Here is a 15,322-nt window from a genome sequence, read left to right on the forward strand (position 1 = left end):
CCAGCGTCAGGAGGATTAACCTCTCATAATCTCTGTGATTTGAATAGGAGATTTTGTTCCTGTCCTCACTGCTCAGTTCAAAGCAGCTGCTGAGCAGAAACTTCAGTGGATCTTCAGCAGCCTGTCTGTACTGGTCAGACAAAATAAGGAAAAAATAGATGTTAGAGAATTTCTCCTAGCTGTGCTTTTTAGCGACTTAAGTGTTTGTATGGTAAGTGTGTGTATAGGTGCAGCTAGCTGTTCCGTGGAATTAGGGAAGCTGTCCACATCCTCGGTTTCCTTTTTGTTTACAAGGTGTTCTGTTACACAAATAGTGTCAAATCCATTTCTCCATCACCACACTCTGTTTCCCCAGCCCCTTGGAAAGCAAACTTTGGACAAAAGCATAGTCTCTTGGTCTGTAAGCACAGCATAAGAGAACTTCAGTGTTGTGTTTGTTTTCCCAGTTCTCAAGAAAAATGTAACTGATCCAGACCAATCAGTTGGAGGTGATGCTCACCTGCCTGCCCTAGGTCAGGCCAAAGCTAGGAGGGATTATTCAGTCAGCTGAGGTGTGAGTATCTGCCCTTGAGGAGTGGTGGTGTTAGTAATAAGGGATTTAGCTCTCTGCTTATAGCCCCACAAAATTTGAAGGATTTTCTTTCGTGTATTGTGGTTGTGAGAAGGCTGTTCATTTTAGTTTTGAAAAAAGCCACCAGCCTATATTTGCTGTGCCAGGCAGGTAGCAAAGCATCTTGCCTCTCTGTGATAGTCCCTTTCCTTTCAATGTAGAATGATATCAACGCGCTTGCAAGAAAAGAAATGTGGGTAGAGCCGTTCCCAAATCTTCGTTCGCGAAGCCTAGCCATGAATGAGAGTGATATGGGTTTGCTTGTGTTGTCTTCCTACTTTAAAACAACCGATACTGCTGTCAAGTGACAGCAAACATGTATAGCAAAGAGGCTAAACTGTGAAGTGAGGTGTCTGAAGCATACATTCACCCTTGCTGTTGGAGAAATACCAACATGGAATTCAACTGAAATTGCCTGTTGGCACCATTCGGTCTTGATTATATTGGGAATGGAGGGGATTTGGTGGTAGAACAGACTGTATGAAACTCTGCTTTTGAAAATGTCTTCTCTGGGTCCTAAGCCTGGGGGCATATTAATTTATAGAGTAGGTACTGCTGTATCATCATGCCGTGGTCTTTCCTAGGAATTGTCTGGGTGTTTGTATGGGCAAGATACGGGCTAAATGGGCTTGTTCTGCAGCCCTTACTATCATGATATGGTTTCTCATAGTGCAAGCTCTTGCTGGAAGTGTGCAAAGAGCCCTTTGGTCTGTGGGACAGAAGACATCTGGTTTGGGACCCAAGTGTGAGATGTCATTGATGTCAGAGAGGTTCTTTGGGAATTCCAGCATCGAGTTTGAGCAGTGGGAACTGTCAGACTTACCAAAACAAGTGATGTTTGGGGAACAGTGAATTGCAAATATTGACTGGCTTTGTCATTGTGCTGGGAGAGGCAGTAACCACAAGGCAGATATCTGTGAGGTGATAAAAAGGGGTCTCTGTAGCATATTGCTTGTGAATGTTCTTGTGTGACTTGGTTGCAGTTCTCAGTGGAGAAATAGGACAGCAGAACTCACACTTCAGAGCCTTTCCTTGGTGAAGAAAGCCATCTGAACGTAGTTTGAGTGCTCCACTGGCTATGTGTCAGAGCCTGGGCATTTGGTTTTGAGTAGCAAATGGATGTTGAGATGACAGCTGGGAGTGAGGTTGAATTTCAGGTAGATGATAACATGTCTGTGGGAAGGTTATGAAGGAGCGAAGCACAATTCTAAATAAGCATCTGAGTATGGTGGCTCTTGCCTTGCTAGAATTAACTTGTCAGTTGATTGAGCATTGAGATTGTGATTATTGTCAGATAAGTTGAAAAGGTGAGCAGTGAGGTGAAGGGCTCTCTGGAGAGCAGCACAAGCAGGAGGCACCTTGTACTCCAGCACAGGCTGTGGGGCTCTTGAGAGCTGGACAGCCATAGCTGCACAGCCTTTAAGGACAATAATGAGATGCATTTCTAGGGGAAAGATTTTTGTCTGGGCACTGGGAGGCTGTCATTCCAGCAAGTTCCAAAGTGGGCAGAAGACGGCTTATGACTTTCAACTTGTTTTAATGACCTGAAAGACAACTTGAACTCAGTGGGTTGGTCTTTTTTTTTGTGTTGGCTGGAGAAGTGTCCTGCCTGCCATCTGAACCATGCAGGCAGGAGACTGGGGATAAGTAGACTCTTAGCCTGGAAGAGCATCTGCAGTGATGGGAATTTCTAGAAGTGTCCTGGTGTTGGGTATTCCAGCATGACGTGTTCGAATCCCCAAACTTCTGCCTCCGTCTCCCTCCTCAGTGTTTCACCATACAAGCTGCTTGGCAAGTAGAAGCTTCTGCACTTTTTCTCTTTCCAAGTGTATTTCCTGTAAAAACTGGAAAATATTTAAGGGCTGTTGGCACTCCGGAATTGCTGGCAGTGCTAATTTGTTTCAGGAGGCTGTAAAGTTCAAGACTTGCATGTTCCTACTTTCTTTATTGCTTCCCAGGATCTGATTCCAGCTTTCTTGGCTGCATGGTTCATGAATACACTTCCCCCCCCTCCGCCAAAAGAAACAATATTGTCAAGCTTATTTCAGCTGTTCTTTATCTGAAATCAATTGAATGCTTCCTACTGCCTTTCAGGAAGCTTTTTCTGGGATCAGCTGTAAGTAAACTTTTTGCAGCTTCCTTACTGCAAAGCAGAAGTTTCAGTAAGTGCTAATGCTTAATGTAACAATGATTTGATCTGTGGTTTACAAAATAGCTTATCAATGTTTTAAGCATTTTATTGGTAAGATCTCCTGAGGCTTTTTTGGATAAAATGATCTGCATGTTTTAAAATGCTGGATTCCTTTTGCAGTGCTGAGTGGTCATGGTGTATTGATTGTGTTTTGCCAGTATAGATCCTGTTCTGTGCTAGATTTTTAGTAAAATCAACGTATCTACTTACAAGTTCAGAGAGGAGGGGAGTTCTGGGTTTTGGGAACTGTTGTTTTGTGAGTCTCCTCCCTCCTTTCCTCTCAGTGAACCCTGTCCTAGTTGTTCTACCTCAGATACTTTTCAAAGCAACAGATAACAGCCTGACCTTGTTGCCTGATACTACTTTCCCGAGAAATGCTGGTATAAGGGTTCAGAAGAGCAATCTGATGTTTACTTCTAGGAAGGAATCAGTTGCAGACCTATTTAGTTTTCCTGTTGCATTTAGTTCCCTGTCACAGTTGGTTTCTACAAGTTGCATACATAGTTTTAGTTCCATTTTTCCTGTTATGTAGTTCCCTAGTAAAACACTCAGTTTGTGTTTCTTTGAGATACGTGTTTCATTTGGCTGTGCAAAACTCTGATGGCAAATGCAATCCCCATGGTATATCTTCTGCAGCACTATTTGCAATTTTTTTAAATTGCTGTAGTGTTTTCTTCACTTGTGAACTTCTGTTGCTGAAATAGTTCAAGGAATATTTCAGGTAGGTGAGTTCTTGAGCTAAGCGCCAAAGTAGAATGCATATGAAACTCTTCAGTTCAGGAGGTTGAAAACCTGTGTGATGGTAAGTCAGTGTGTCAAATCAAATCTGGTAACAGATTAACCTGTAAACAAGACCCAGATGCGTCTCTAAGTGTCTGAATCTATTTTGTCATTGAAAGTGTTTAGAAGCCTATTTACAATAACTGCCTACTACATTAAACCAGCACAGAAAGTAAATTGTATTGTCGCCCCTTCTGTCACATGAAATACCTTTTAGAGAAGTAGGATCTTTTAAGAGAAGGCTTCTTTTGATGATGGGGACTGAGTTTTATTTAAAAAAAAACCCAAAGCACAATTGCTAAAGTGTCTACAAAATCGGTCCTCTCCTCCAGGTGTACTGTGAGAATGTGGATTTGATTGTAGTGTTTGTAACTGCCAGAAAGGATTTCCTACACAGTTGTTTAATTGGTTCTGTTTATGTTATCTAGTAACTTTGGTAAGGATAGAAGAAGCAGAACACTCTGAAGCTCTGATGCAAGCTGTGCTGTGCTGTATACACTTACCAAGTTTTATGCGAAAGCTGAGCTGAAAAGTGACAATATTTGCAGGAGGTGTGAAATTACCCACTTCACTAAGGGGATCAAACTGCATGATTCAGCAAAGTAGTTGTATGTGTCTTTTATTTTATAACTGGTTCAGCACAGTATATTAGCTGTGGGTTTGATCAATTTTGTGTAGATTGGCCATCATATTGTCCTGCCAGCTCTCTCAAGTTTATGTGCAGGAAACACCGCGGAATATTCCAGATACCTGATCACTGTGCTATGTCACTGTCATGCCCATTGGCTATAGCAGTAATAGAGATTTAGACAAGACTATGATATATATCTTTATATAAAAAGGTAGGCCTTTTTTGAGTAGATTTCAGTTCTTTGCTCACCATAGTTTGTCCTATATGGGTGAGAATTCTGGCAAGAAGTAAATGTTGGGGTGAAGCTTAGTAAGCAGAACCAGGCAGCAACTACAATATTCCTCTGGGACTGATCTGTCAGCCTCAAGATGTGGAGTGCCTGGACTGTGGAGGGAAGCAAGTGGGGTGCTGTCTACCTGTAGGTTGTAACACTTGTGTGCGTGCAAGTCCTTGATCCTAACTGACCAGAGAATTTACAGATGAACAGGGGAGCATCTAGTGAGGTTTGGTGGTGTGGAGTTATTGGGATGTGTACTTTCCTGGAAATCCTATATGAAATGGTGCTAAACTTGAACGGAGTGAGTATTGAGTGTATGTCCACTTAGCACAGAAATCTGGAAAGCCTTTCAAGCAGTCATGTGTCCCAGCTGCTATCAGTCACTGTCCAGTGTGCAGGAAGGGTGGAATCACTGGTAGAAAGCTGTTTGCTGGAAATTGTATTGTAAATCAAAGAGACTTAGTAGCTTTGTGTGTCTCTGGACAGGGTAATGAATTTGTAGGTCATCTGAGCAGGAAGATGCTAATTCACGTGAATTAGGAGGGATTCTAATTCATTCTCAAGACATCTTGCAATATGGAAATCCCTTGGGTAGATCAATTTGCTATCCGCAGACAGCAGAATAGAATATCTCTCTCCCCCACCCCCTTCCTGAGAAGAATCCTTGAGTGGTGGTTGGTTGCTGAAGGGAATGTACCTTCCCTTTGTTTGATGTGCTTCCTAAGGCCTTGGGAAGGGCAAATCAAGTTGTCCTGTGGGCATTTAGAGTGGTCAAATTGAAGAAAGCTCTTTGCTATGTGAATGGGAACTGCAATGTGTAAGTGCTTTGTGGTTTGGATTTTTTTTTTTCATTTCTGTGAACTATTAAAAATTAATAAACTCATACTGTGTCCATTCCAATTTTCCGGACTACTTATTAAAGCAGATCGATCCCTCGGTTCAGCTGAGGTGAATTGGCTATCTGGATTCCTCCACAGTTGTCTCAGTCAACAAGGTGGTGGATTTTTGAAGGACTATTTCAAGCACTATGTAGGAAAAATTCTGCCCTTAGATGCAGCCTTATTTCTTCAGGTACTGTTGAAAATCTGTGCTGTGTTCCTGCAGTTCCTGAGTTACCAGAGTGGCATTTCACAGTGGTTCCTCTTCCTTCTGGCAGCAGGGAAGTTCTCTGAACAGCCCAGCCCTCATTTCACATGAAGCAGTAACAGAATGTTATCCTCTGTGTACTGTGAAGTTCGGCCTCAGCTTTTACGACTGCTGGTCCATGAAGGTACTGCCTGTGTTTCCGTCACGTCGTTCTAAAGGGGAATACACTGGGGCATAAAGTACTCTCTTTTCTTCCCTGCTTGAGTGGAACAATGTTTATATGTAAACCAGTGGTTTCTTTTGCCTGGCAGAAAAACAAAGTATAAAGCAATAAATGTGACTTAGGTCCTGTGTCTGTCAGTGGACCCCGAGGCCAAAGGAGTCTCTCATCTGCAGTAACCAGCCCAGCTCCGCAGGGCTCTGCTGTGAGGAGTTGGAGCCCGAGCAGAACCTGCTCTGGGCTCTCTGCAGTTACAGCGGAGGCTGTTGAGGTGCTGCTGAGTGCTAGTGTGTCCCTGGGACCTCCTGTGCAATTATCCTTCCTCTGAACTACTTCAGGGAAATCTTTTCCTGCTGAACATAGTTTAGTTCTGAATGTATGATAATGTAGTAGAGCCTTTCTTTTTAGACCTGTCTCAGGCTGTGGCTGAGAATCTTCGTAACAGATTCGGGAAATCATTGTACTGCTGTTTTATCCAGCTCTTTCTTTCTTGGAGTTACGAAGGGAGGAGTAGAGGTTCATGGCACAGTCAGTACTGCTGTTCTACTCTGGCACATGCAGTTGCGTTTAATGGCATAACTGATGCTACTGGGCTTTAATAGGGATCACGTGAAGCAAAACAGTGACTGAGTTAAAATCAGAGGTCAGATCATTGCATGGCCTCTTCTTCCCCCAGCCTGGAGCACCTTTGGGTTCAGGTATTGAGAAAGACAAGGGTTTCTCACCCTCAGGTGGGAGATGAGGGTGTGCAATCTGTGCACATTTTGATTTTCAAGGGAGGAAAGAGGCTGTGGAGTCTCCCTCACTGAAGATGTGCAAGAACTGTCTGTGCTCTAGGATGACCCTGCTTGTGTAGGGGAGGTCGGACCAGGTGACCCACTGTGGTCCCTTCCAACCTGGCCCATTCTGGGAAAGGTCCCTGTGTGTCAGGGTGGGCAGTCCTCATTAGGTGTGCCGGTCTTGTGCCACTTGCCAGCCTGTTGTAGATTTTATAAATAACTTTCAAGAAGTGAGTAGGAGGTGTTGAGTTTCTGGCTCTGCAATGGGTTCATGTGCTATAGCTGTTGGTGCAGGGTTCAGACAGCAAAATTGTTTCCAAAGTCTCAATTATAGAAAATGTAACACACCTGAAGGGCTGGAGCACTGCCTAACCATTGCGTCCCTCCCAGAAGGGTTCCCTCCCTTCTCTGTGCCTGCTGCAGGGTGCACAGGCCGTGTATTTGGTGTGTTGACTTAGTCTTACTTAGGGTAGTATGAGCAGCTTTCTGTGGTCTCTTACTTCTGTTGTTTGAGCAACCTTTGCCCCTAGTGCTGCGTGTCACTGTACACTGAAGTCTGAGCACCTGGAAAAGGTGAGAAAAGCAGAGTGAAATGGAAATATGTACTGATTCTGCTGTTCAGCTGGAGACAGTTACTGTAAAAGTTAGAGTGCTCTCGAAAACACAATGACCATTTGTGTTTCCCAGGAAAAAGGAAACTATTTATCAAATTGCTGATTATGAAAGTGCATTTGAGTGCTCTGCTTTCAACATTGCATTTATTTTTAAGAGCGCTAATTAAAACCGTGTCCTTTCATTCTAATTTCTCCCACAGCCCCTCCATGGCACTTCATTGGCCCCTGTGAAAGGATGTAGGTTTTGTTGTAGCGTGTTGAGTGACCAGCTAAGTCATGTGCTGGATTTAGCTAGAATGTAATCTTTTGGCCATCTGCTCAGGCACTCCCTGTGTCTGCATCCCTCTCATTTGCAAGCAGGTGTTAAAGGTGATCTGAAATGTGCAGGTGTTCAGAACACTCTGGTTCCCTTTATCTGAATATGAGTGTGTGCCTGCTTAGGAGGGTTGAGCAGCGTGTTGTCTGAACTTGGCATGCTCAGTTTTAATTCTCTCACTGGTGTATGGAGCAACTAGTCAGGAAAAAAACATATTGTTCAGACTGTTTGAAAAATACGTGGGTAGCAAGACTTTCTTCATAGAACTTGAGTTTAAGAATACTGATGTACGCTCTGTTGTTGTTTTTTCATCCTCCCACAGTGATTCTGGACCTTTTTTTTTTTTTTTTTTGCTATCCTTGGCTTCTGTTTTCCTTTCCTGGTCTTTAGAAGTCTGTCTGACTCTCTAGCCCTTTGTAATTGATGGTTGTCAAGCATCTGGAATCTTGCTGTGGCTTTTTTTTTTTTTAAAGTTGCATACAAGACTTCAACTTAATTTTTTCTTGTCTCTTTGTTAGAGTAATACCAAAATGGTGAGAAATGCTCGGGAGGGGGGCAGAGGGGGAGGGAGATTCTCTGTATCAATTTTTGTTGGCTTTCTCCTTGCAATAGCTGTGTCTCTGATATGCCCAAGTCTTTCTTGGTGATTAAATGAATCATCACATGCAGTGAGAGCAGGTGCATCTCTGTCCATCTGTGTCATGCACTGCTTGCATGTAGCAGTGTAAAGCACTAGGTCTCACTTTCATTTCTAATTTTACATCATCTTCATTCCCTCCCTGGTGTCCTGCTCATCCTGTGCAGTGGCATGGGAGGATCATGGTTCAGCAGAGTTCAATGTTTGCCTCTAAATGGATGGACTTTCTGTGCTGCCCGGTTTGCTGAGAGAAGCCATTTGAAACTGAACACAATTTAGCATTTCCTGATGGTTTAAAAACATGGCTTTCTCAGAGACCAGAAGTGCTGTGGGATAAATGGAAGTGAGTCAGGAAGTATCTGATCTAGACTTTTAACTAACTTTAGGTTTTTACTGTGTGGCAACTCAGGAGCAATTATATCTGCGAAACTTGGTGTTGTTGAGTGCTCTAGAGAAGCTTGGTTTCATTTTGTGCTACAGATTTTATATTATAAAAATATTGTGTTACACATGGCTATATTTCAAGGTGCTGTCATTTGGCATCTGAAGTAGCAATGGATTTTCAGCCTTTGTTGCAACACTGTGAGCAACTAATGCATCAGGCTTCTTTGCAGCTTCTTTACTTCTTTGAGTCCTTCCTTGGACACTTGGCACAGAGAAGCTCCAACCAGACAGAAGGAACGGGTGTGGTTACAAAACCAACCTGTGGATTCCCTGGGCCGACAAACAGTATGGGCCTTGGCAGAGCTGAGCAGCTCTTTCCAGCTCTGAACTCCCAGACCTTCAAGCTGTTAAATGGGAAACCCTGCAGTATCACAGTCAGTCCCGATCCTGAGATATTGTGGGAGCTGCACCTTTGCAATGCTTTTTACACACCCCTAGGAAGTGCTTTCCCACGTGGCTAACAAAATAAAACACTTCCAAGTCACTTTTCATGGGAACTTTTTGGACAGTCCGTGTAGACTTGCAGGCAGAGCAAAAGAGTTACTGGTGAGATGAGACTCCCAGGTTTGTGATCCAGCTCTTAGTTATAAGCCCTGTTTCTGCAGCTAAAGGTTTGCACTTCGTCTGGAGGCATGGTGTTCATTCCTAGGAGTTACTAAACACTCCCATTCTTATTATGTGGATCTGTAGCAGGCTTGTGATCTTTGTTTAGCTTGGCTACTGCCTGGGGATATTCCTCTTGCTGCAGGCCCTGGGGCAGCTCTTGCTGAAGCCCCACACAGGCACCCTTCTCAGCACGCCGAGGTAGTGCAGGATTTGCTGCTTTTCATCAAATGAACCTCTGAATATTTAGAGGCCGAGACCACAACTTACAGACAGCATCTGCCTCTTAGTTTGCATATTGCTCACTGCAGTGGCAGTGTCTAGTCTCTGTCTTTAGGAGCCAGTGGACCACTCTATCTGCATTTTTGACAAGTAATACCAAATTTCCACACTGGAGTTGCCTCTGCTTCCTTGCTAACAGTAGCAGAGCTTGTTACAAATAGAGAGAGAGGCCAGCTGAAGCTTACTGCACATCCCCTGCCCTCTTTCTCCTTTTTTCCTTTCCTCAAGCTCATGCACTTGTTTCTTTGTCTCCTGTCTCTTGCAAAGGAGGGGTGAGGGGAGGTTCAGAGATAAGCTGGTGCCTGCCCACTCCAGAGCAGTAGTTCATGGAATGCTTGCTTTTGTGTGGCGTGCAAAGGCACCTAGAAAGCGGAGAGATTGGCCTGTGTTTTTCTCCATGGTTAAATAGACTGACTGATTTGGAGATTAAACAGAGTCTTCAGTGAGCAGGAACACTGGCCCACACCATTGTATGTTTTGCTTGCACCATTAGGTTTAGCATCAGGAATGCTTCAGTCCCTGAACCTGGGAGAAAATGAAACAGTTTATTTTGGACTGAATGGCTCGTGGGCCTTGTCAGCCTAGGTGAAAGGTACAGCTCTTTTAACGTCTGTTTGAGAGGCTTCTGGCTCATACTATACCTGGTACAGCATTTTCCTTCATGCAAACATCTACTTGGACTGTCAGTGCTCACAAAGGAGAATTTCTCAGATAGCAAGTGGATTCTGCAGGATCACATTCTATTGCAGCTCTGCATGTAACTTGTGTAAGGGCATTTTATTCTTTTTTTGATTTTTTTTAATGCTCCTTTCTAGAATTTTCATCTTGAAAGCTGGATACTGTGAGCCACTAGTAAGTATTGGCAGATCTGTTTTCTGGAGGAAACTTCACTACACCAGCTTTTAAAAGTTTTTGCTCTCTGTATATCTTGATTCCTAGCTTGCTAAATATGTTTTCTTCTTAGTATTAGTTTTCCACTGGGAAAACTAGCTGGAGCCTGGAGATGTCTTCTCTTAGTGCTTACACTTAGCAATTCTAGTGAGGATATGAGCTTGCAAAAGGGAAATGTAAACAAAATCTCCCCTGGGTAGACATGGACCTTCTCCATCTGGTGAGATAAGAGCCAATGCTGTTTTGTTTTAACAATTCTATTTTTATATATAAGTACTGTCCTGGAATTAAATTAACAGAGGAGAGCTTGTAAAAGTGACATTTGACTTTAGACTGCTGTTTGTTTGGCTTAGTTAATTTAATTTACAGATGTCATAATATAGAGCTACTTATAGAGCTACTATTCAGGCTTGATTATTTTCAGTTTGTGGTTGAAGGTCTGCTGTGCACTGTTAGGAGAGTTTCTTTGTTTATAAAGAAATGTTTATTTCTTCTAGAGTGTCTGTAAGTAACTTTGTAAGTGAGGTGGTATGAAATGACACCTCGCTAAGCAGCAGTAACTTGTGGGAGGAGTTGCAAAGGACTGATTTTGAAATTGCTTTCCATTAGCCATATCACATTACTTTCTGAACATTAAGCCTATGATTATTTTTTTTTAAATGCATCACTTTAGAGAGGTGCCATGGTGTACAAAGAAGTTTTTGTCTCCAGATCTGTTAAACTGGATTTCCAGCCACCAGGTCTCTACTGGGGATGTTGTCCAATTAATGCAATGCACTGTGACACTCTAACTCAGGACAAAATCACTAACAGCCTCTTTTCTTTTCTCTCTTTACAGTAAAAAAAGCTAAACTGCATGGACCACCAGGTAAGTCATGCTCTAATGCTAATTTGCAGGGATAGGGACACCTCTCTCACTGCTGTTCATTCTGCTCCCTCAAGTTTCATCCACCCCCTCTCAGCTCCTTCACGTTCTCCTTAGGAGTGACAAGATCTGCCTTGAGCGTCTGGGCAGCTTGAGTTAGTAGAAAGCTTAAGGCTGTGATGTGGTGTCATAGTGCTGAAAACCTCTATCTGCTCACTGACGTGAATGGGTGATGAATAAGGAAATGTGTTCCTTTACTGTCACCCTTTCCTACCCACCCTGCCCTTTCGCTCATCCTTCCTCTGTCCCTGTTCAAAACAGGATCTGAAAATGTCCACTGAACAGGACCGGTGTGTGCCTGTGTGGATCCAGTGCCTTCTCAATCCTGATCAGGATTGCTGGATGGAATTGCAGAAGTGACTCATTCCCTTCTGTGACAGTCCATAATGGCTGTGCTTGAAATTAAAACCCCATCCACTACGTTTTGTGTCTACGTAATAAAGTAAGAACAAACAGCTGGTGACACCCAGAATTTACAATCTAGGCAGCTTTTTTTCACTGTGGTTCAGCAGGTGGCAAGCAATCCCTTAGCAGGCAAATAAGTTTATTGAATGAAATCTGATGTATAGTTTAGAAAAGAAGAAGTTTGCTTCTGGAATAACACCTGTGCAGGTGTTTAGATACCAAGCCATTGCACAACTATATTCATGACTTATTTGTTCAGCTTTATTCTTTGGATACAGCTGTCCTCAGGTTAGAGCAGAAAATTTTCCAAGACTCTTTGTCCTACTCCACGTCAGGTCAAGATCTGTGTGTGCACCAGCGTTGAATTTCCAGGGAAGGAAAGCTGATTGCCCAGACTGGAAGGAAGACAGTGTGTACTTTATCCTTTCTCTGTTTAAGAAGCCTTCTCACAGATGCAAAATATTTGTCCGGTAGTCTAGGTTTAACTCAACAAAGCATGTGGTTTTACTCACAAGGCCAGTGTCCCAGGAGGATGCAAGTGATGTAGACAGATATGAAGAATCTGACTTTCAGTGATTCCTACTTCTTCCTGAAATGTGGATCCCTTCTGGATCATGTATTTCCCTTTCTTCCCTTTCTGTTAGGATATTGGAAGCTAGATACTGAAACATCATAGGTCATCAGATTTGTCAGGCATGAATTTCCTCTTTGTAAAGCTATGTTGGCTCTTCCCAATCACCTCTTTGTTTTCCATGTGCGGTTTTGACAATATTAAAATGGACTGTGATCTAACTTGCACTGGGAATAGATGCAGCAGAACACTGAAGTGTTAAAATATGTACACTGCTTCCTGGCTACTTAGCGTGTCTTGTTCCAGGCTCTTTGAAACTGATAGATAGGTCTAGGTAGTAACTTCCCTTAAAAGCAAGTTTTATCATTCTCAGATGCTGATATTCAAACTTTGAATGTGTCTATGCTTGGCTGCTTTTGGTTTTATTAGCACAGAAAGAGCAAGAACGAGGAAAAAGTTCTTTCATGATTTTTCTTTGTTGACTCCTGGGTGGAAAACCAGGTTGGAACTAGGAGAGCACTTGGGTCAAAAGGAAAGAGATGATACATTCAACCCAACTGCTTGCTTGCCTGTCTTGCAAGTTTGTTTTTCACTCTCCTTGGTCTGCATGATGGTCCCTGTTCCTTCAGACTGTCTCTTCTTCCTCTTGTCTGCATTTCAGTAGCAACATCTTACTAAGTGTCTGTGTTCTGTAGGATTTTACATGCTTTCTTTATCACCGTCTTACTGCAGGTGATTAGTTGCCTGACTTTGTTTGTGCTTGAATTTCTAAAAAAAAGCTGTGATTGAAAATTTGATGGCAGGTAAAAAACATCATGAACATTTGGCTCCTTAAACCCAGTGGCATCTTTTCAGACGGGCTTTTCACTTGGGGCCTCTCTGGATGCACTGTGTGAGCAGAAAACCTTGAAGTGTTGCACGTATGTGATGAAGGGATCTGCTGATGGAGATAACTTGTTGTGTCTCATTCCCCAGATAAATTCAATACATATGTGACACTGAAGGTGCAAAATGTGAAGAGCACGACGGTGGCCGTGCGCGGTGACCAACCCTGCTGGGAACAGGACTTTATGTTGTAAGTACGGGGGTGCACAGCTTGAGGTGCTCGTGGTTGAGTCCTTCTGCAGCCCTTACACTCACACAGAGCTGCTGTTGTGTGCATGGGTTGGAGTATTTGGATGGGTAAAATGCACAAGCCTGGAGACTGTCTCTGCCGGTGCCACAGACTGGCAATTGCCAGTCAGGTCTATAATGAGGAGGTGAGTCTGAGTTTGAGCTGGGAAGTGAGTCTGTGGGTTGGTCTGGATGGATGTTGTCCTTGGCCAGGTACCTGCACAGCTGTGGCTATGAGCAAGAGACACACACACCTACAACATAGTTTAGACAAGGGCTAAAGGCCCACAGCTGAGCTTAAATGGAGCTCCTGGACCATGGGAATAGGGTGTGGGTGGAGGCTGCTGGAGGGGCTGGTCAGGGCAATTAAGGGCTGTTTTTAATGAACTCAGGACCTCCACATGGTGATCCTGGTTACCTTAGTGTGGGAGCTGCTTGTGTGTTGATGTATTCTGCCATTGGCCCAGTGCCCATGAATGTGTTTTCCAGCTCCTCTGGTTCAGCTTAAGGGGCTGCCAGTCCCTGCCATGAGCAGCAGAATCAGTTCATTCCAGCTTTTCCCAGGCTTCTGGTGTACTTGGCACTTCCGATTTGCTCTGATCCTGACATGTAGCCAAGGATTTCCCAGTATCTTTCAGAATGGTGGTTTTCTTTTTTTCTAGTGGATGAATGATTTATTGATTATATTGCATCTGCTTCCGTTTCCATAGCTTTGTAAGACAAAGCAAACTAAATGGGGAGGAATGATGTTGTATTTGTCTTGTGGAGTCAAAGCTAATGCTGCTGGTTTTGAGCGTGTTTGAGGTGTTTATGTAGTATTTGTAGTAAGGCACCCACATGGGATTTTGTGAGCATGTTTCCCAATCCAGCAGCAATCGGTTCTCCTCAGTTGAAAGCGGGAAGTTGTTGCCCCTGGTTAAGGAGTTGACCTGGGTTAGCACAGTGTTGGCGTCACAGCTGTGCTCATACATCCCTTTTTTGGTGCCAGTCTGCTTTTAGAGCAGTATGAGAGGGGTGTGCTCCTGCAGAGAGTCTGTCCTTTGGCATCTGGTGAAATACATGTGCTCCTGAACACCACCATCTGCTCAGCTCTGCAGTTCCTGGTTGGACAGAGGCTATGGCTGTCACTGGGTAAAGTTGGGACAGGGGACAGTAACTGTCTGCCAAATCACATGCCTATACCCAAACTACTAACTCATTCTGCCTGTGATTTGTGCTCATCCTGTGGACAGGAACTGGCTCTGAATGTGGCCAACTGCAGAGGAGACTGCTCAGAGGTGGTTTAAGAAAGGCACTTGAGCATGTTGGATGAAGGCCTTCAGGGTTGCTCCTCCTCCCTTCCCTGAAGGAGCTCCTGGAACTGCACTCCAGTATCAGCTGGGAGCTGAGCTATCCTGCTGTAAGGTCATTGTAATGCTCCATAATTAGTTGCTAGGGAATATGAAAGCAGAATATTAGCTGAACTACCTCGCCATTATCACCCCTGCTTTAGCCAGGCAACTGCACAGTAGTTCTGCTGTTTCTTTATGGCAGAAATATTACATGTGGCAACGAACGTGTTTTGCATGATCCTGTGTACATTAAGTTGTCCCAGGAGGAATAACACTGATATTCCAATACTGCTGTTCTCTAGTTTGCTCTTTTTCTTTCTGGAGTTGGAAAAGGATTTTGAACACAGTTGATTTTCCCTGAGGGAAGGATGCTTTTACTGTCTGTATTTGTGTTTACCTTCTTTGTGAGGCATACTAGAAGAATAGACTACAAGCAAGAAAATGCTTTTTGTCTGTGTTTGTTGTTTTTGCTTCCAACCTTCTTGTGAGATGTAGCACTTCAGAACTGGGGGCTCTGGGATTGTTTGAGATTTGGTTAGTTACCGGACCAGGAAAACATTTTAATTTATTCTTTGGGGACATCTTCTAATTTTAAAGCAGCCTTAAAAAGAACTGC

General features: G+C 43.5%; 1 protein-coding gene across 3 annotated transcripts in view; it reads left to right on the plus strand.

Moving 5' to 3' along the window:
* The window catches only part of UNC13B (unc-13 homolog B), a 225,750-nt gene that overhangs the window by 15,772 nt on the left and 194,656 nt on the right, over nucleotides 1–15,322 (plus strand). For all 3 annotated transcript variants that reach the window (XM_027670396.1, XM_027670397.1, XM_027670399.1), the window contains exons 2-3: nucleotides 11,200–11,229; nucleotides 13,238–13,337. In XM_027670396.1, coding sequence (XP_027526197.1) covers nucleotides 11,200–11,229; nucleotides 13,238–13,337 — 130 coding nt within the window. The remainder of the gene's footprint in view (nucleotides 1–11,199; nucleotides 11,230–13,237; nucleotides 13,338–15,322) is intronic.

The sequence above is a fragment of the Neopelma chrysocephalum genome, unplaced genomic scaffold, assembly GCF_003984885.1.
Source record: "Neopelma chrysocephalum unplaced genomic scaffold, ASM398488v2 Primary Assembly neopelma1_96845, whole genome shotgun sequence".
Classification (NCBI taxonomy): Eukaryota; Metazoa; Chordata; class Aves; order Passeriformes; family Pipridae; genus Neopelma; species Neopelma chrysocephalum.